General features: G+C 39.4%; 1 protein-coding gene across 6 annotated transcripts in view; it reads right to left on the reverse strand.

Annotated features, from left to right (window-relative positions):
• NFIA (nuclear factor I A) overlaps positions 1-20,346 on the reverse strand; it is a 377,388-nt gene that overhangs the window by 169,632 nt on the left and 187,410 nt on the right. For all 6 annotated transcript variants that reach the window (XM_047869648.1, XM_047869645.1, XM_047869644.1 and 3 more), the window contains one exon: positions 13,597-13,662. In XM_047869648.1, the coding sequence (XP_047725604.1) occupies positions 13,597-13,662 (66 nt within the window). The remainder of the gene's footprint in view (positions 1-13,596; positions 13,663-20,346) is intronic.

Below are 20,346 nucleotides of genomic sequence, written 5' to 3' on the forward strand. Positions count from 1 at the left end.
TATCTATTTTGCATAATAATTAGTTACTAGTAATACCATCTCCCTCACTTGGTACCTAGGTCAGATGGTCACGTGTTGCCCATAATACACAAGGTATCCCTGGAAAAATGCAGAATAATTCTGCACACCTTTTTTTTGTGAATATAATTTGTTGTCAGATTGGCTTACATACAACACCCAGTGCTCATCCCAACAAGTGCCCTCCTCAATGTCCATCACCCATTTTCCCCTCTCCCCCACACCCCCCATCCACCCTCAGTTCGTTCTCTGTATTTAAGAGTCTCTTATGGTTTTCCTCCCTCCCTGTTTGTAACTATTTTTCCCCCTTCCCCTCCCCCATGGCCTTCTGTTAGGTTTCTCAAGATCCACATGAGTGAAAACATATGGTATCTGTCTTTCTCTGCCTGACTTATTTCACTCAGCATAATACCTTCCAGTTCCATCCACGCTGCCGCAAATGGTATGATTTCAATCTTCCTCATTGCCAAGTAATATTCCATTGTATACATAAACCACATCTTCTATATCCATTCATCAGTTGATGGACATGTAGGCTCTTTCCATAATTTGGCTATTGTTGCGAGTGCTGCCATAAACATTGGGCTCTAAGTGCCCCTCTGCCTCAGCACTCCTATATCCCTTGGGTCAATTCCCAGTAGTGCTATTGCTGGGTCATAGGGTAGTTCTACTTTTAATTTTTTGAGGAGCCTCCACACTGTTTTACAGAGCGGCTGCACCAGTTTGCATTCCCACCAACAGTGCAAGACGGTTCCCGTTTCTCCACATCCTCGCCAGCATCTGTTGTTTCCTGAGTTGTTCATTTTAGCCACTCTGACCAGTGCACACCTACTCTTAATGTTTGCACTTTCAACACACTGTGACATATTCCTGTTTCCAGGTGCCAGGATTCAGTTAAAAGAACTGGCAGATAGTCTAGTTTTAACCAGTTAACCACCATTGCTACCGCCATCGTAAGTGTGTCATTACCATTGTCATTACCTAACCCCAGGTTTGTAATTTCCGGGGGCAGAGGGGACAGGACATACAGAAAATGCATCAGAAACCTAACAATACAAATTATTTGAGATTATTATAGTTGCTGGGTGTCAAGCCTTCCAAAACATTTCAGAGCTCCTCACTCTCCATTATCTCTGTTCGGTCTCAGACTCAGACCTGAGACTCAGACCTCAGACCCCGAGAAGATGAAGCATCACTTCCCCTGACACTCACTTGCTGTTGACCGTGTACTTGTGCCTCAACATCCCTGAACCTTATTTTTCTTGTCCTCTCTTAGATTTATTATGCCAAGATAAGAGAACATACTCAGATGGCTTAAAGTTTCTAGTACACAATATTATTCAACCACAGTTGATCTTCTTGTCTCTCCTATCGATCACAGAAAGAATCCATACAGAGAGAGATCTAAGCCCAGAACGCAAATATTCTACACAGTCATGTATGATTAGGCTACCCAAACTTTGTTTGGATCTTGTACTCCAAAAATATGTTTTCCTGATCAATGTATGTAGAAAAGTGCTGTCTCAGGCTCCTCCTGTGAGCTGCCTTTAGCCCTGACCCTCACTATCCATTCTGCTCAGGGAGAACTGAATTCGACAATATCCACTGTAAAAATGAATGGAGGAATATAGTACAGAGACGACGGGCAGCCTGTGGGCACAACTAGTGTTCACTGACTCTTACTGGCACCTGCTTTTCTCTTCTTCCCTCTCCTTCTGTAAGAGAAACTTAAAGGCTACTATTCAACCACTGCTCTCTCACTGAGACATCTATATCTTTTCTTCACTAAGGACACCTTATAATATTTTCCTGTCATGGAGCCTGTTTCTCAAAGTGTTTAATTTGCCATCTTTATTAAATAATGGGTAATTCATCTGTCCCCCACCTTTTATCAAGTGAATCCAAATTACAAATCTCTGTAAGATAACCAGTGTGTTCACAGAGTCAAAAGCAAAAATCTTTAGCCCATGTAGCTTTTTCGGGGAGGGGGAGATGCATAATTTCTTTTAATATTTTTCTTTTGCCCCCTTCAGCAACCAGTTGGCAACCACTGGTCAAAAGAATGTGTTAGTGTGTGCTGAGTTTTACTTATATGTATTTCATGACATCAATTTGCAAATCCACTAGAACTCAAAGGACACGCATATTCTGAACACTGCCACTTTTAGAACTGGCTGATGCTCTGACAACAAGGTACCTCATTGTCTCCCTCTCTGTCGTTAAGGATCTTTCTTATAGTCCAAAGCTGCAAGAATGCATTTAATGGAAAAGCTTTCAGTTTGGGCAGCATTTGCAATTTTAAAAGAAGATAAACCTCTCTATGGAGTTAACATGATCTGTGAATGTGGGACATGCTAGGAATCAGATATCCTAATGAACTTGGTCTTCTTCACTTGAAATGGAGAATTAACCGATTCTTTTAAATAATTCAGAAATCTAAAATCAAAGGGATGAGGGTGCAAGTTTCGACTGTACTGCACAAAAAATGGGGAATGGCAATAAACATTTTATATTTTCAATAAATACATTCCAACACCTTGTATCATTGAAATACTTTCAAATTTATTGCAAATTATAATTGTTTTATGCTATTCAACAAACATAATGGCATCTGTTATAAATACCTTACAACTCATCCCATTCTATACTTTGCATCTCCAGCAGAAAAATCAAGTGAAAATTTAGTCCATTGTTTAAAACCATCCATTAAAGGGGTGCCTGGGTGGCTCAGTCAGTTAAGCTCAGCTCATGATCTCGCAGCCCGTGGGTTTGAGCCCTGCGTAGAGCTCTGTGCTGACAGCTCAGAGCCTGGAGCCTGCTTCGAATTCTGTGTCTCTGTCTCTCTCTGACCCTCCCCCACTCGTGCTTTGTTTCTCTGTCTCTCAAAAATAAATAAACATTAAAAAATTAAACCATCTATTAAAGAATCAAATACTCATAACACTTGAGATTGTAGGGGAAAAGAGTAAAGAATGTTAGTAAGAAAAATAAGAATGTAATTTTGCTCTCCAAATATCTAAAGCAAGAAAAAAAAATGTGTTCTGGATGGCCACCTGGCATATAGCTCACGTCCATGAGGCAATGAGGTGGATGAAAGAGAAGGCGGGCTACACTTTATTGAGTATCTACTATGGACCGTTACAAGTTCTGGGTACTTTACATGTGCATACATACATTCATACATATAATCTGCACAGAAACAGTCCTGTTAGTTCTGAGGACATAATTAAACCTGTGGGAGCCTCAGCAAGGCTGAGGCAGATACCTGGGAGGATGAGATAAGGAATAAAGGAAGAGATGACAATCCCAGATGAGAGAAAAACATGAGGAAGGAAAAGGAACTAACATTGTTTAAGCTCAAAACAAAACAGCGACCAAAACACACTTCCTGGGAAGGTGATGACATCCCACCTTACAAATGAGGAAACACAAGTCCAAGAGTTCAAAGTGCTCGCCCAAATTTACATAATCAATAAGTTATGGAACTGGAGGATGTTACCATTCTTTCTATAATACAGCGTAATGGATACGCAAGTAGACTCTGGAGTTAGAATAAACCTAAATACACTTTCCACCTTCTTGACTGTGGGCAAACTATTTAAATTCTTTGTGTCTTAGTTTCCTCATATGTAAAATGGGCACACCAATGCTACCTCTCTCTGTAGGGTGGCTAATTACGATTAAATACGAATAACAGAACTCCTAGCATAACATTTTGCCATGGTGGCCATAAAAATGAGCCATCAGATCACTTGCTGCAAGGAGTCTAATGGCCTGATAACTCCAGCTACCACCCCTCTGTTCAAAAGTCACCCTTCCTCCAGTCTCCCAGACAATGACTAAGGGGGAGAATACCCCATTTCTATGGGACACAGAACTCTTATAACAAGTAACTTTGGTTCAAAGACTCTCCATTGGCCTATATAAAACTTTCTTAGAAGCTTACTGCTATGTGAGATTCTTCCCATTCAATCCTCCTCCCTTCCCCATCTCCTTCCACAGTTATCAGGTCAGTAGAGTGGTCTAAAAGCTGTCCCAGCTGACTTTTGCTCTCTCTCCTTATATTTCATAGGCTTTACCCCCCAATAAATCCCTGCACATATAATTCCATCAGGGCACAGTCTTCTTGGAAGACCACCAGGCAGAAAGTAACAAAACACCACACAGAAAGTCCACAATGAATGTAAGCTATTATCATGATTATCACCCAAACCATTCTTTTTATCATTTTCTGGCTCTAAAGCCCAGCAGAGTTTAACCGTAACTTTCCAAACTGTTTTCCCTGAATCTGTGAACGTTATTCTTTTTTTTTTTTTTAATGGGAGGGTTCAAAGATCACACTGCGTTTTTGTAACATATTCTGATAAGTTTTGTCACACCTCCTCAATTACAAATGAAAACATATATATTTTGTTTCCCACACAGCACACAAAAAATATGGCACCTTCTATTTTCAAGTCTATTTGAAATGCCTTTTCTCTACTTCATCTTTGAATGTGGAATTTCCCAGTGCTTTACTATTTGACTGATTTTCTACTTTCATCATCTTTCAGGAAGCAAATCATCTGCTGGTAACTAAATCTTGTAACAGAGTATACTTCCTTCGTACTTGCTCTGAAGAAGTGACTCACATACTGTCCAATGGCTTACTCAATTGATATCCCACTAATTAAACTTACAAATTTACTTGCATAGATTCAATGGCTCTCAATTCTTATACTGTACCTATTGACTGTGCCTTACAAGAGGCTTATTGTTCCAAGATAACTACTGGACTAGGTACCAGCAGATGCAGGAGGAATGGAATTTAAGCAGTCAACTCATTAGAACTTTGTGGTACTCTTCCCAGGGTTCATTTTTCAGTGAGTTACATTCCCGTGGTTTGACCCTTTGTGATCAGTGAAGTCATCACAGACTAATCAAACCTTTTCATATGTTGCTGTCACTTCTGCCCAGGGGACCGTGGGGAGAATTAGGACTGGTTGCCAGATAAAATATAGGAGTTAATTTAGATAAACAGAGATTTTTTTTTTGGTATAAGTATATCCCATGTAATACTACAAAATTATTCACTGTTTATATGAAGTTCAAATTTAACTTGGTGTCTTCTATTTTTATTGCTAAATCTGGTAACTATTAGGGAGAAAAATGAAGCTTCAGGATAAATGTACTTGAGACCTGGGGGCTTATGATCTAAATGGTGTCAGGAGATAAGGGATAAGTTGGAAGCCACAGATTTAGATTTCCATTAAATGAAAAAGAAATCGTTTGCATGAGTGGGTAGTATGTGAAGTCAAGTATCCCATGTAAGTAACTCAGCTTTTAGTATTACATGCATAAAGAAAAAACCTTTGGGGATACTAAAGGATGTTGCCATGGTAGATGAGAGAGTGTCTCTCTTTGGCAATGTTACAAATCAGGCCTTTGTCTACAGCTCCATACTAGACTCTATGCTTGCTCTGCCCACCACTAAACATTAAGTATCTAACCTATCGTAGGGGCTCAAGATACAGTTCCTATATCAAGAAATAAATGGATTTGGTATGTGCATTCCTCTGTAGGGCATATCATAGCTTATCGAGGATTTGCCAAGTCCTCTCCTTGGCCTAGAAGGTCCGATACAATTTGGTTTCCTGCTACCCCCATCTCCAAATGCTCTCTCCTTCATTCATGTCCCTCAAGCCACACTGACCCCTTATTGTACCCCCAGCATCCCTCAAAGCCTCCACATTTACTGTTTTCTCTTCCTAGAATCAAAGTTCCTAATGTCTGCATAGCTCTCTTCTTTGCCTTCTTTAGGTCTGAGCTCAAATATCAACAGATTAGAAAAGCCTTCCCTGACCACACTATGTAAAATAGCACCCATATTCTCCACTGTTTATCCCCTTATTGGGCCTTATTTCCCTTCATAATATTTAATACCACTGGGCACATTACATATATACTGGTTTATCATCTGTCTCCTCCCATCAAAAGGTAAAACTTTGTCCGCTTTGCTCATGGCAGTGCCTGGTTCTTAAGATGCACTAGATAAAAGTTTGTTGAACGAATGGATGAATTAAGTCCTTCTCCCCTTACTAGACTATCAAGTCCTCGAGAACAGGATGTCTGATCCATTGTTGTATTCCCTCAATGCATCCAGTCCATAGTCCAAACAGACCCAGCAGAGTCTTAATAACTCTCTGTTGAATCATTTATGAGAAGACTGAGGCACAAAGTCTTTAAGTGACCTGGACAACTGATTTTCCTTTAGCAGATGCTCAGTGTCAGGCTTGTAATGGCCAACTCTCCTTTGCTAATCTGACCTATTCAGCAGCTGTGATTTGGCTTCTCCTTCCTCCTCTCTTGAGTTTACAAATGCTGCTTGCTGAGAAGCTCTCTGGTTGCAAAATACCTACAGAGATCTAAGAAAACACGGACTCTCCTTCATGGAGAGACTGTTGGAAGCCTATTCGTACTTTGCCACAACATCCTTTACACTTCTGTCTTGGGATATTCACCATACGATGCCTGCAGATAAGGCATATGAGACTTCCTTGTTCCCTCTAGGTTCAAATCAACCAAGTACAGAAGTTAACAACAGAGATGGGGCAGAGTAATCTGCAGTAAATATTACCCCTTCCCCCACCTCTGTTTGAGATATCCCAGTAGATTTCCTTAACGACAAGCTAATGCCAAGGGAACAGAGTTGCCTGGAGCTGAGTAAATCCTAAAGAAGAGAAAAAGAACGAGGAAGCTGTAGGGAGAAAAGGTGCCAAAAATCCTTGTGGCCACATGAATTTTTGTAGCAGACAACTAATCAATCTGGATTAGTGACTCCAAATCCCCAAATAAATTATTTATATTACAGTCAGTTTTCTAATATTATCCACAAATGGATAATTCCTTCCAAAAAATAATATACAGGCTTTAAGTCAACAAATTCACACTCAAGTGTCAAATCAGACCCTATTATTTGTGGCAAGGAAAAGCTCATACGCTATTCCTGACCCACACCAGTCTCCCTGATATTTCCCTGTGCTGATTTTTAACTCACGGGGAGGTATGCGAAAGTGACCATTAAAAGTACACTGTAGGTCCTTCTAAGGCCCTTCTTTGTCAAAGGGTCCTACCAGAGTTGTTCAGGCTTACATCACAGGGAAAACAGAACAATAGCAGATGGGAGCTGCAGACACACTCCAGGTGTACCTTCTACCACACTGTGATTTGATGATGGCTCCTCATTTGGTCGCTTCTCTGAGCCCAATTCAAATACTACATGAATTGTATTGCTTCCTATTTCTGGAGTCAAGATCTATGGACAGATGGACACCATCCCATATAAATTATAAATCAACACTTAAAAATGCTTTTCTACTTAAAATGTTACATCCACTAGGCACTCAAATGACTGTCTCTCCCGGGACAAGAGTTACAGGCACAAATAAATTTGAGGACCAGAAAGAAACCCCTTTACTTCTTCTTTCCTCTGTTAACTATTTGTGCGTGAGGGACTGGGGGGGGGGGCGCATGGAGGAGGCAAGATGTCAGGACTAGACCACCCATCCAGTCCATTTTAGAATTTAGACGTCAGGGAACGTGGCTCTAAAACACTCCCTATTTTGGCTCCTAGCCAACCACTTAAAGTCTATTCAGCTAGCTATCCTCTGTATGTAGACAATAAAATACCCATAACGTGTGAGGTAAAACTACTTCTTTAGAACGACTACAAATCTCCTCTCTGTTTTTCCGTTGAAAGAGCTCCTTTACTGCACTGGGTCCTGTGGTCAACTCAGCATTCTCTCTACACTGCAGGATGTATGCGGGGGAAACCCTGCGGCCTCACCTGGTGCCTCATCTTTCAAGAGGCAAGATCCAAGAATTTCCTTTGTCTGGAGGCATTTCTAAAGAGCCTCTGCAAACAATGATGAGTCACATCTGCTAACAATATTTAAGAGAGCACAATTCACCTGGTCTCGGACTGATTTTTCAGATCAAACCAAGTTCTGGTTCTCTGGGCTCTTAAAGAAGAGAGACCAGCTCCAGCATATTGCCGAAAACCCATCAGTCAGAATTTAATTACACAGATCTGGAAGCCAGAAGGCATTTAGGTTTTAATGTCTCCCTAAGTTGGGACCTTTACATATTTTCAAATATTGATCATTACTGTTATCGCTGCTATTCTGGTGGTCACTCTACTGTGTCTGTCCCTGCAGCATTTTCTTTTCTGAATAACTGCTGCTAGGTAATTGTAAAGGAAACTCATGCAAATTATGAAATATTGATAAATTGTATTTACAAGTCAATGGTGCTAGAATGCTCCTGCTTTCCCAGTAAAGTGCAAATTATAAGGCTGCATTGCCTCCAAAACTCCTAAAATGACCCAACTAAAATGAATCAAAACAGTTCCTAAAACGAGCAGTCCATCCAGCAGTAAGCAAGAGACAATTCTTAGAGTTTGGAATTATGAATTTTATTGTGACTTTCCGTGATGCATTAATATTGTAATATGACATTGCAATATATCTACTACATATTTGAAGAGGTGTGAAAAAAGTTAAGTATTGGGCCTACAATTTTTTAAGAGAATGCCCTCAGATAAAAGGATGTTTGTCCACAAGAGAAACAGAAATTCACAGTTCTCTTATCTCACCCCCCAAATTACAAAGTGGATCCTATACATAAATCTTCAGTCAGGGAATTGGTGGCTCTGGAAGCTCTTTCCGAACTATTAAAACCTTCAAAATTCTCACAAAAATGAGTTAATGGATAACTAGTGAGATATGGCTGGAGGATAGTCCTTGCTCATCGAGAAACATTCAGCAATAATATCTAGTGTAGCGATACAAGGCAGAAATGACACAAATGAAGGTGGTGACCATGAAAGCCACACTCGACCAATTCTCCCGGGGTTATTTTCAAATTGGCAGGTAGAGCTGGAAATTTTCAAAATCTGGGGCAAGCATCGTGATTAATGGCTTTCCAGTGATTGCAAAGGCCCATCTGAGGGTTTATGCCACCAACATATGTGCGACTACCAGATAAATGAGGAAGAACAAACATGATTAAGCCTAAAGGAAATAATCCAAATACCAACTCCACTTGCCTGTTATAAATATCACATTTTAAAAACCACTAAAATGAGGTTATTAATAGTAGTCTGTGCAGGTGATGAGAGAGAGTAAAGAGGGGAAAAAACATGAGAACACAGCTTTTCTTTTTCTGGCAAGGGAACCCCACATTTTCTTTTTTTAGTTAAGGGTGTTTTCACAGAGAGTCTCAGCGGGGAGGGTGCTCTCAGAGTGCCAATGCTGAACTATGCTATTCCCTCAGACATGGACTCAGTGTGGCCCCACAGAAACGTGACTTGAATTAAGTAGGAGGGTTATTACGTGAGCTTTTTCCTCATTAAGGACCGACCTGATGCACCACAGAATGCAAGAGGACTGTTCACAGGTCCTGTAAATATCGAGCAGTCATCTCAAATATTCTGTCCCATAAATATTTTAAACAGTAGCCAAAGTACCTCATGGGAGTTCACGAACAAAGGTGGTTTGAGTAGATGCTCTAAGTCAAAGTCCAACAATTAAGGCTTATAACCTTCAGGTTCTCTTGAAAAGCCAGAAAGGGGGTTTCAGTAATATGTGAAAGAATTAAATGTGTAATTCCAGTCTGAGCTGAGAACTTCGTCAGAATTTCATTCCCTGTGGTAAGCAAGCATAAGTTAACATGATAGTGTTGCATATCTTTGCTCACACCTGTTCCTGTGAGTGGGGCAGAGGTGATCTGCTATGGACATTAGTATAGCTTCTGGCTTTGGCCTTCCTAGCACTATCAGCCATGTCTGTGCATGTATGTCCATGTGTCTGTGTACAACCTTCCTCCACACCCAAATTAGATTTTTGGTATCTCCAGTTGTTGGGTTTGTTTGTTTTTGATATTAGTTTCCTTAAAAACCTCTTGGTAAAATCAACAGTGAGCAGACACTCACAAAATATTTGGGGATAATGAGACCATACTCACCTAATTTATTAATTCTATTCATGAAACAAATAAATACCAGGTACCTGCTAAGTTCAATGTTGTGCAAGATTGTTTTAAAAGGAATTTGCCATGAACCCGACCCTTAATCAGCTTAGAGTTTTTAATAAGACAGAGTCTATTTGGTTCGTGCCAAGGAAAAAAACTCGGCTAAAATTAAACCCATCTAGGTGGGGTCCCTTCTTTCCAGAATCACCTTTTCTTGCAGTGCTCATTCGGAACATTCTAGCAACTCTGAATCACTTTTGTGGTAGGCGACTCCTCGGAGGTGAAGAAATGTGAGGATTAGTCCACATAATAAAACAGATGTGGCACTGTGGGAATTACGGACAGATTTAAGGAGATGTATGTCTGACGTTCCAGAACAGAGTAGGTACCTACAAAGGATGTCTCTAAAAGTCTTGGTTTATTTCTGACACTACCCCTCTTCCATTCCAAATCTCTGAGCTTCTGGTCTCTCCGATATGTATGCTCTATACAGATATGAGCTTTAACCAAAAGTAGTAATAGCTACTTTTCTTTGAGTCTTTACCGTGAACCCGGCATGATGCTGTTTCATGTACATATTCTTATTTTAATACAAAGTATGTTGTTTTAGTACTCTTACTTTACTGATAAGAAGACGGATATTGGGGCAATAGTTTATTCAAAGTCACCCAGCCATGATTTCATCTGAATTCGGGTGTGTCGGACTCTAGAGGGAGAGTTTTTAATCATTATATATTATACCAACTTTGAGTTTCGGAGATCCTGATATTTTATCTCTGGGCTTCAAATAATTCCTTCAAAATTCCCATCTAATACTCTAATTGGACAAAGATTTGTTTTCTTTTACAGTTGAGTCTTAAGGGAGTACAAGAAAAGAAAGCAAAAATTCCACAGGAAAAACCAGACTAGTTGGACAGGGAAGAAACAGCTGCATCCACTTTAGGTAAAGTTACATGGCCTAGTTTATGGTTTTGGATGAAACGGCATGTTACCATTTGTCTATTCATTCTCCATGGTTTACTAGGAAAATACCATTCGTTTCCCATTACCTTTCTCCTCAAGAGCTAGGATAAAAAGAATATTATTTCCCCTCGCATATATACATAAAGAAGGAGTAATGTGTTCCCGCTTTATTTGAAGACGAGAGTCTGTCCCTTGTTCACCCACCAAGATTCTCAAAGTGCTTAGAGTTTGGTTGATACATTTATGAGAGCTGCCTTTTTAAAAACAAAAATGAAACAAATGAAAACCTTTCAGGAACTTGTCATCCATAGCCTAGGTAATGAAAAAGAAATACCGCTCTTGGTCAAAGCAACACTAGAAAGTTCTCTAATGCATGTAAATACCTGGTCCTCAACTCTTCATTTATTTTCCTCTAGGGATTATGTGTCTTTAGAAAAGAGGTAAAATCACATTTCCTCCAATAACTTCATCTGAGATTGACAAAAGGCAGGTAGAGGATACTGAGTAGGCTGATTTTCCTCTAGGCTAAGCTTCAGTCGAGTTCTCTAAGACAAAGCAGCTTCGACTTTTTTTCTTTGCCATGAATAGAAATTTGAAACATAGGAACTTATTACTTTCTCTTCTAGATACCAATGCTTTCTTTGAACTTAGATACGATCCTCCCGAAATAGTATTGTGGATCCTTGAAGTAGCACCAAGCAATTTGGGGTTAAAAGTGAACTTGGCTAATAGCTCTCTGTGCCTTTGGCCGAAAAATCCAGGCTCAATCCTGGTTGCTTTTTGGAATGGGAAGCGCACAATATCAGTATTGCAGGCAGCTCCAGAAAGGCATTGCCAGCCTCTCGTGCTCTCAATTTATATTTGCATGTGAACAGCTTGTCGGCCATTTTATGAAGACAGATGAATCGCAGGCCTGCTAGTGGGGCGGCCAGACCTACATACACCAACCACAGACCCGTACGGCCCACAAATTTTTAAAAAGTGAAATGAGAATAAAGTGAATATCTCAGGCAGATTATATAGAAATATAATCTATGAGAAATGAAACGTTCAAGGTATCACCTACAGGTCCAGTGGGAATAAATGATGACACTAATGTCACCTTAAAATGTCAACAAAAAATAAGATAGAGATATTTATGATACTAAAAACAAGACTTCAGGGGTCCCTCTTTTTTTTTTTAATGCTTGCTATGAAAAGACAACTTTGATAAGAAAAATACCATTAAAACACCAGAATGAGAAGGGAATATAAATAGTCAGATAGTCCATATTTAAGGCTAGAATCCATCAATGATATAAGGAATTTACCACACGTGTGAAATGAAACAAATCCTATAAAATTAGTGAGAGGATATCTAATGTGGTGAAAATCCTCCACTGCACAATACTGACAGAATTCAGTCTACCTGTCTGTTCCAAAATATCAGATGGAGATCAACAGGGAAAAATGTACAGAACAACAAAAGAGAGACCAGAGGAATGAGCTCACTCTAAGTAGATGAAAAATAAGTACGGTAAGGATGATAATGACAAGAAAAATAATGAGTAATATTGAAGAGCCAACAATTTTTAGTAAACTATATGAATATGTATGTCTCGTTTAGTTCTTCAACAGGTAGGCTATTATTATCTGTTTTTACCATACTATTTTCAAGATGAGGGAAAAGTATACACCCTGAGAGGTTACATAACCTGTTCAATATTACACAAGTAAGAAACAGAAGAGGCAGAATTTGAACACAGTTCTGATGCCACAGCCCGAGCTTTTAAGCCCAATGCCATAGCCCTTCACAGACCCCTCAAGGTCAAGCCTCCCCATTACAGCCTTTAGTATTATCACTGAGGAAGAGCACTCTGGAGTTGTAGGAGATGGTATCTGTAAAAGTACGTAGTACAGCGTTTCCTATATGATAGGCACTGCCGGTTCACTTCTCAGCTTTTATTGAAACCGATGGTTTTACTCAATCTTAAATTCCAACCTATGGCCATCTGTTTTGTACTTGGAGCACATACCACAAATTTAGTATTTTACCGGACACGATCACATTTGTATAGAATGTGTGTGCATTCTATGTTAATCAGGTTTCTGCAACAGAAAATTTATAGAATTCTGCAATTTAGGAATTTAATGCTGCCATGTACTGTTTTATTTCAGACAAGTTAAAGTGGAAAATCCTCCAAAGGCAGAGATCGTTTTCTGAAAGCACTTAGGAAAGGGCTGAGCTCTGAAAAGGCTACAAAAATATTTGTCGGTCAATGACTTGTATCACCAGGGAAGAAGATCGCGGGGCACCTGCCACCTCAGAAGGAACTAAAATGAAACCAACAGACTGTGGCTCCTCACTTGTGCTGTAGAAGATTCTGATTTGGTAAAGCAACCCCACCTCTCACAGTCCGGTTCTCACGAGAACCCTGACGGTGCTTGGGAGTGGGGTGGAGGAAGGCTTGGGGCTGCTAGAATGACCCAGAGAACTCCCTGACTCCTCAGAGTTGTTCCTACTGTGAGCTGCCCATCAGGCAGACCCCAAATCCTTGTACTCGGTTGGCTCTTGGCTACTGTTGGACTCTGAAAACAGCAGCAGCTAGAGTCCCCAACTACACTTACCATTTTCTGGCTGGTCCTTAATGTCAGCGTCACTTGGCTGGCTGGGACTTTCAGATTGACTTGAATCTGAAAAACATAAAAAAATACAGCCAAAAATTACAGGGTCTGTGAGGGAAAAGTGGATCAGAAGTGCCAGACTTTCTCAAAAAGTTCAGCATGTAAAGTAGGAATGAGAACGTTATAGAAATGATAAGATGAATGAAAACAAAAGGTGGGGGGGGGGGGAGAAAGGGAAAAGAAGGCAGCAACAGCAGCAGCAGCCCGTGCCTCTAGAGAGGACGCTCCATTCTGGGTACGCCTCCAGCGGCGTTTGGCTTGCGCCAGATCATAACTTGAAACTCCTCAGAAACCATCCTCTTAACAGAGAAGCCATTTCCAAACTGCTCTTCTCCATTATTTATACACTAGAGTCTGATAAAGACTTCATCCTTCATTACACACATCTGAAGCTTGATTCAGAACATAATAAAGTGTCAAAACATATTTTGAAGCTGGTATATAAAAGCAACCCAAACAACAGTAACAAGTTCTGTTGATATTTAGCTCTGTATTCTAGCAACAGACTATGCAGACTAACACCATTAAATACAAGAGTCCTAATATTCTAGCGCATTTACTTGAAATCGCAGGATAACTCAAAGGCATCTTTCCTGAATGCTACACGTTTCCTCCTCCGCTTTATAAGTATCATTTTCCTCTCGTACCAATGCCTCCAGGAGCTCCTAAGAGGGCTTGTTAGCAAAAACAGGTTCTTGCACACCTTCACTGAATTCCATTTATTTTTTACTTAAAAAATACAATTATTTTCCAAACTAAAAAATTAATTCAGTTAATTTCTAAATGGGATGATTTTTTAAAATAACATTTAATTTTTAAAAAAGATAAAATTCAGTTAGAGCAAAGGAATTTCATAGAATCAGAAGTAAACATACTTAGACATTTCTTGGAGAGAGGAGACAAAAATCAGGCAAAATATTTCCAGGGTAAACTTTTGTAATGTGAAACATATTCTGGGACTTGAAACGGTATATAACATGATCTAAAAACAAACAACCTCCCCCCTTTTTTAAAGAAAAGCCTCTCTATCTATGGAAAATTTGGCTAATAACTTTACCTGGGCCTCACAGGGTTAGAATTGGCTGTCTAAAGTTTGACCACATTTCAGCAAGAAGTTCAGTGCAAGATCAAAAGGTCATGACACTTAACTATGATTAAACTGAAAATACCACTTCTATTTCAACAGCGTTGTAAGCATTACTATTCTCTTTCTTGGAGATACTGCAAAAAAGAAGTAGCGTTCCTAGTTATCCTAGGCCAAGAAATGCTAATTTATTACTTTAGAAAGGCTCTCTGCTTTTAAGCAAATGAGGATTTTAATTACAGGGAAGTACTATAAGGAAAATGTCTACTTTTAAGTTTCCAAATGATCTTAACCTGGTGACTAGAGCAAAAATCCTATGTTGATCCAAAGGTGCAAATAAAAAAAGACGTGAAGATGTGAGTTTTTATTTAAGTCTGGCCAAGTGATTGCTTTCATCACTTTGTAACAATTGTCATGGTGAACACACACACACAAAAGCATGACAGGTCAAAAAGGCTTCAGATATCCCACAGAATGATCACCCAAGTTAAGTATGGAGCCTGCACTGAAAATTGGGAATGCAAATTTATGTTGGACCGTATTTGAAATTTTAACTCCATAAATTACCATTACTTTTACAGCAAACAATTAAAAAATATGGCATGACTACCTTCTCTTTTTCTAAAGAAAGATCCTACAATTTTGCCATTAAAAATTACAATTAAATATTCTGAGAAGTCTTTCAACATGTTTTAGGAGAAAGGCATACTTTGATTATTTTTGTCCTAGAAAATTTCAAATCATTAATATCCATAATTAAATTTAAAAAAAACTTAAATTTTGTTTTAGGGAAAGCTGAAATTCTTCTTGATCATATCCCAGAAAGGATCCATAAAATTCTGCCAAACAGAACACTTATGTTGCAGTAATACTAGCAAATCTAACTTTCCATATGACAGCTTAGCCCAACGACATTCTTCTAGGTGTATCTTTACAATGAATCACCTGGTGAACAAACAGAGAAACATGTTTCATCTCAATTAATTTAAATATGCAAGAGCCAATTACTTCTCTGATACTTACCCACTATTATTAAGACAAGGAGGATAAAGAGATCAAAAAAATGTTTTTTAATAATAGAGAAGTGGACTTCTTTGTTCTCTTTTCTTTTACATTTGGTTCACCATCCTATCTTTATAGAAACATAACATGATTAGAGAAAACATGGACGGCAACAGAAGGTGGCTGTAGGTCTGTTCAAAGAAAGTTTAAAATTCCAGGCCCCAGAAATAGGAGCAAATAAACAGAAAATGACCGAGAGGCAAGAAAAGACTGAGAGTTGGTCGGAAAGGGGCTGAAGCGCTCTTGTGAAAGCTCAGATACATACACTGGAGGAGGCATCTAGCCAAACTGAAAACGGAATTTAATTTCTCCAGTTTTATTCGAAAGCTGGAGACACTGTTATCCACCGAGGACAGCACACTAAAGCACAGCATCCTGGTAAGGGATAGGCAGAGCCAAAGATCTACAAGGAAATGTAAATGATCCAAAAATTTCTGTAATTATTTCCTACTACAGGCTGTTTCATGCCGTTTCTTTTTTGAACCAACAAGGAACAAAACTACCCAGTCCCGGGGCTATTCTATGCGGAGGATGCATGGACACTTTCCCTGGTATTGCAAAAGGTCACCGATGCTGCTAGGTATGGAGCCAACCAGATGACCAAAATTACAAATTAATTTCTACCCGTGCATAATTGATATAAATGAAAGATTTCTTTTGTAAGCATTTACATTAAAACACTCTCATGAAGGTTAACAATTAATTTCTCTTTTATACTTGGTAGGGACCTGTCGGAAGCCTAGGTTAGCTTTATAGCTTATTTTTTTGGACAATTCTCACTTGGTCAGTTGATTCCCACCTCCAGAAATAATTGGAGGCCCCAGAAAACAGATACAACAGCATGGAATTGGATGCCATATCTCATAGCTTCTATCATATATCTGGCAGTGACTTCCTCTGGTTCTCTGGTTGAAAGCCAGAAGATCTGTATATTACAATGAAGAGAATATTATTTAAAGTATGTTTAAATGATGGAGTTGGAAATGCTATTGTAAGGAAGTACATTAGGGTCATCAATTTTTTTCCCATCTAGAGACTTGCTTTTTGTTTAAGGAATCTCAGACTTCAACCTAACCTTGAAAAGCAATGTTTCTTTTGGTTTTTAAAAAATTTATGAGCAGAAACTTAAACCTAAAATAGACAGGGTTTGCATATAGGAGGCTGGGTTGAGACCTCTTAATTGAACTGGTAGCCATCTATCTATGCATTTTTATGGCGCCTACAGCTATATTGCTGGAGTGCTCAGACAAAGATATTTCACTATCAATATAATCACTGGGGAAAGGAATAAAATAAATCCTAATGCCTACATATTAGTCTCTGCTTCCATAAGCTTGTGCAATGCAAGAACAGAAGCCATGTACTGGATTTGCTACTTATTCAGCTGCCCCAACCTCAGTTCTGCTCCCCCTCAGCATGGACTTCCAGAGAACATTCCTTTTGGAAAGGGGAAGAATGACAAAAACATGTCAGTATGGTAAAACTGGGCAGGAAAAAAGAAATACAGATCTCACTTCTGTGTCGTTTATGTTCTTTAGGCACAGAGCAGAGGTGGGATGTTGCTAAATCTTCCCTGTGCTCGACTTAGCATCCAACTTTCTCCTCTCCGCTCCTTTCACTGTACATACATCTCTTATGGTAAGCTTTATACTATGTTATACTAAGGTGATCTTAAATGATCTCCTATGAGAATTTGGGTTCCCTAAGAAAAGAGTTCCTTTCTGGGGCACCTGGGTGGCTCAGTTGGTTGAATGTCTGACTTCAGCTCAGGTCATAACCTTGTGGTTCGTGAGTTCAAGCCCCACGTCGGGCTCACTGCTGTCAGCCTGTCAGTGCAGAGCCTGCTTGGGATCCCCTGTCCCCCTCTCTCTGCCCCTCCCCTGTTTGTGCTTTCCCAAAAATAAATATTAAAAAAAAAAGAAAGAAAGAAAAGAGTTCCTTTCTTATTCTTGTCTTATCCCCAGTACCTTCCAAGGGTGCCTGACCTGCCCAAGGATTCACTAACTGCTGAAATAAAGAGATGAATTTTGAATAAGATAAACTTGTCGTTCAGCTTTCTAACACTGGGATGCTGCCAACAACTGAAAAACATACTAAATTCACACTTAAAAGGAGACTGGGACTCTCATAAAATGAGGAAGGAGGGCAGAAAAGGACTTTACTTCTGCTTGATGTTCCCCTTCATTGGACCTGGCAAGAGAGAGACAGGCACTTGCCTCTGGTTCGGGGGTGGGAAATATTGCCCAGTGTTTAGAAGTTGCAGACAATCACCTCCTATGATCCTCTGGCCAACACTGCACGAGAGGCTTCTCGGAATAACAAGAGGGGAGGACAGTGTCTGACACCTAGGAGGCCTCCCAGAAATGTGTACAATCTGAAACGATGGACGACACAGGACCTTTTCACACATGCGAAGAATATAAAGCTAAGAGAAATCTGCCGATTTCTAACACCCGAAGAGTATACCAACATCCCAGGGACTTCTGTGAACAGTTGATAAAGGAAGGGCAGACCTGCGGTGGTGAAGAACCCTTCCCACCCTGAAACAAACCAATGTAATTCCTATTCAGTTAACATGATATCAACAAAAGTCGATGGACCATGAGAGTAAAATTCTGTTTCCACTAGAAAAATAATTTAGCCTAAGTTTCAACCTCCTGACCTGCTTTGGCTAAAAATGAAGTTTGAAAAGCCTCTGTTAAACTTCTGTGTCCAGTTCTAAATCTCCTAAATTTAAAGGTGAAATGAAGAAGCCAGAAGGCATCGAAGAACATAAATGAGTTAGCCAAATGAAAGAAATAAAGTGAAAATTCCACCTAACAGAGTTTGGAGTTGTGATGTGTAAAGAAAAGGCAAAGACAGGAATGAGTGCTTTGCGGCAAATAAATGAAGAGTTAGGAGCATTTCAAGAAGACAAGAAAATAAGGAAAGGGGGTGATTATACTCTGAATATAATTAACAGTTACATTCCACGACTGCAGCCCTTAAAGATATTTAAAAAATTAGGTTAAGTTTTATTTCTTATGGTTCAGGAAGACAGAGTTCTTTGCAAAAGAGTCCGGCCAAAGGACACCAAGATTCATTTTTCTACATCCATGATGTTATAATAGAAAAATAATTCTCCTTCTGATTGCTACTTTGTTTAGAATTGCTCTACTGTGACCATCCGGTATCATAACATGTTATGATAGTAAAGAAATCTGGAAAGTCAAATGGCTATGATAGTCACATTTGTTTATTAGTCATATTATAGTTACAGTTATAAAAGAAATACGACTTTATAATATTTAAGACGATTGTCTTTTCTTTTTTTCCAGTCTCACCTTAAAAGACTCAGGTGTAAGGAAATATTTGACCTTAAAGACTCAGGTATAAGGAAATATTTGAAAAACATTTATTTGAGAATGTAGAATGTCAGTGTATAGGTGCACATATGTAGATACAATTTGTAGCTTACATGTGAACACTGATGAATACAGTACCATCAGCTAAATCTAACATTATCCATCATGGTCTGGAGAAGAGCAAACAGAAATTTATAATACCATCATTCAGTCTGGGGCCTCTAAATATATTCAATTATTATTAGCTTTCCAGAGAATGGCAAAAATCCTTTAAGCTCTGTGAATAACCAAACCAAAATTTAATGTCCATTGTTGTCCACAATTGTGACCCACTTAATGAAACATTAACATACAATAACTTAGTTTTTAACACAGATAAATCATGAAGTGAGTCACACCGTGAAAGTTTTCTTAGCTTTAAAAATGGAAACATTCCCCAGTCCTTTAAGTGGGAAGTCTTATCTTTATTGTATTTAAAATACAAACTTGGATCTCCATAACTTTCCCAGGAAGCTAGAAAGGAGTGTTCGTATGGATATGTGCATGTGCCTGATAACCACAGCAATCGAAGTACGCAAAGTTCTTCAGCAGAAGGGAGATGGGGAGACGTAGCAGAGGAAAAACAACTCGTTCCAAAAGAACTAGGCTAGGGTGCTCACGTGGGTCTTCTCCTCTAATCCAGACTCAGGCGGAGGGGGCAGGCTGTGTTCAGGCGGCAGTGACTTGGAAGGGCTCCCCCAGACCACCCTGGGAGCTGCCAGCTGCTCAGGACATCCACCTCTTAGACATTCCCCTGGATAGCAGTTTTAGGGCATACTTATGAGTGTTACACAATCTAGGTTACTACCATTTCTTTTCCTTGAAACTTTTCTTTTTTAATGCCTTTCTGAAGGAGAATTTGTGAAATATTAAGTTTGCAGGAATTCGAGTTTTTGGCATTAGTACTGGTATTCAGAGCCCATCTGTTTGGTCGGGACTGTGTATGATGATGAGGCCGTTAGGATGAAGGGTTAGTCAACTGTCTTATCACCTACTCATAAATGTGTTATTTTTCTATGTGCACAAGGAGGTTGCGGAATGATACAGTTTTAACACGTTGAGAAAAAAATAAAATGGCGTAACTATTGTGTTATGACAGTGAGGGGGAATCATTTCTAAGCTTTAAAAATTACAAATTCAGTCACTCTGAAAGTAACGACAAAA

This window comes from Prionailurus viverrinus, chromosome C1 (genome assembly GCF_022837055.1).
Source record: "Prionailurus viverrinus isolate Anna chromosome C1, UM_Priviv_1.0, whole genome shotgun sequence".
Lineage (NCBI taxonomy): Eukaryota > Metazoa > Chordata > Mammalia > Carnivora > Felidae > Prionailurus > Prionailurus viverrinus.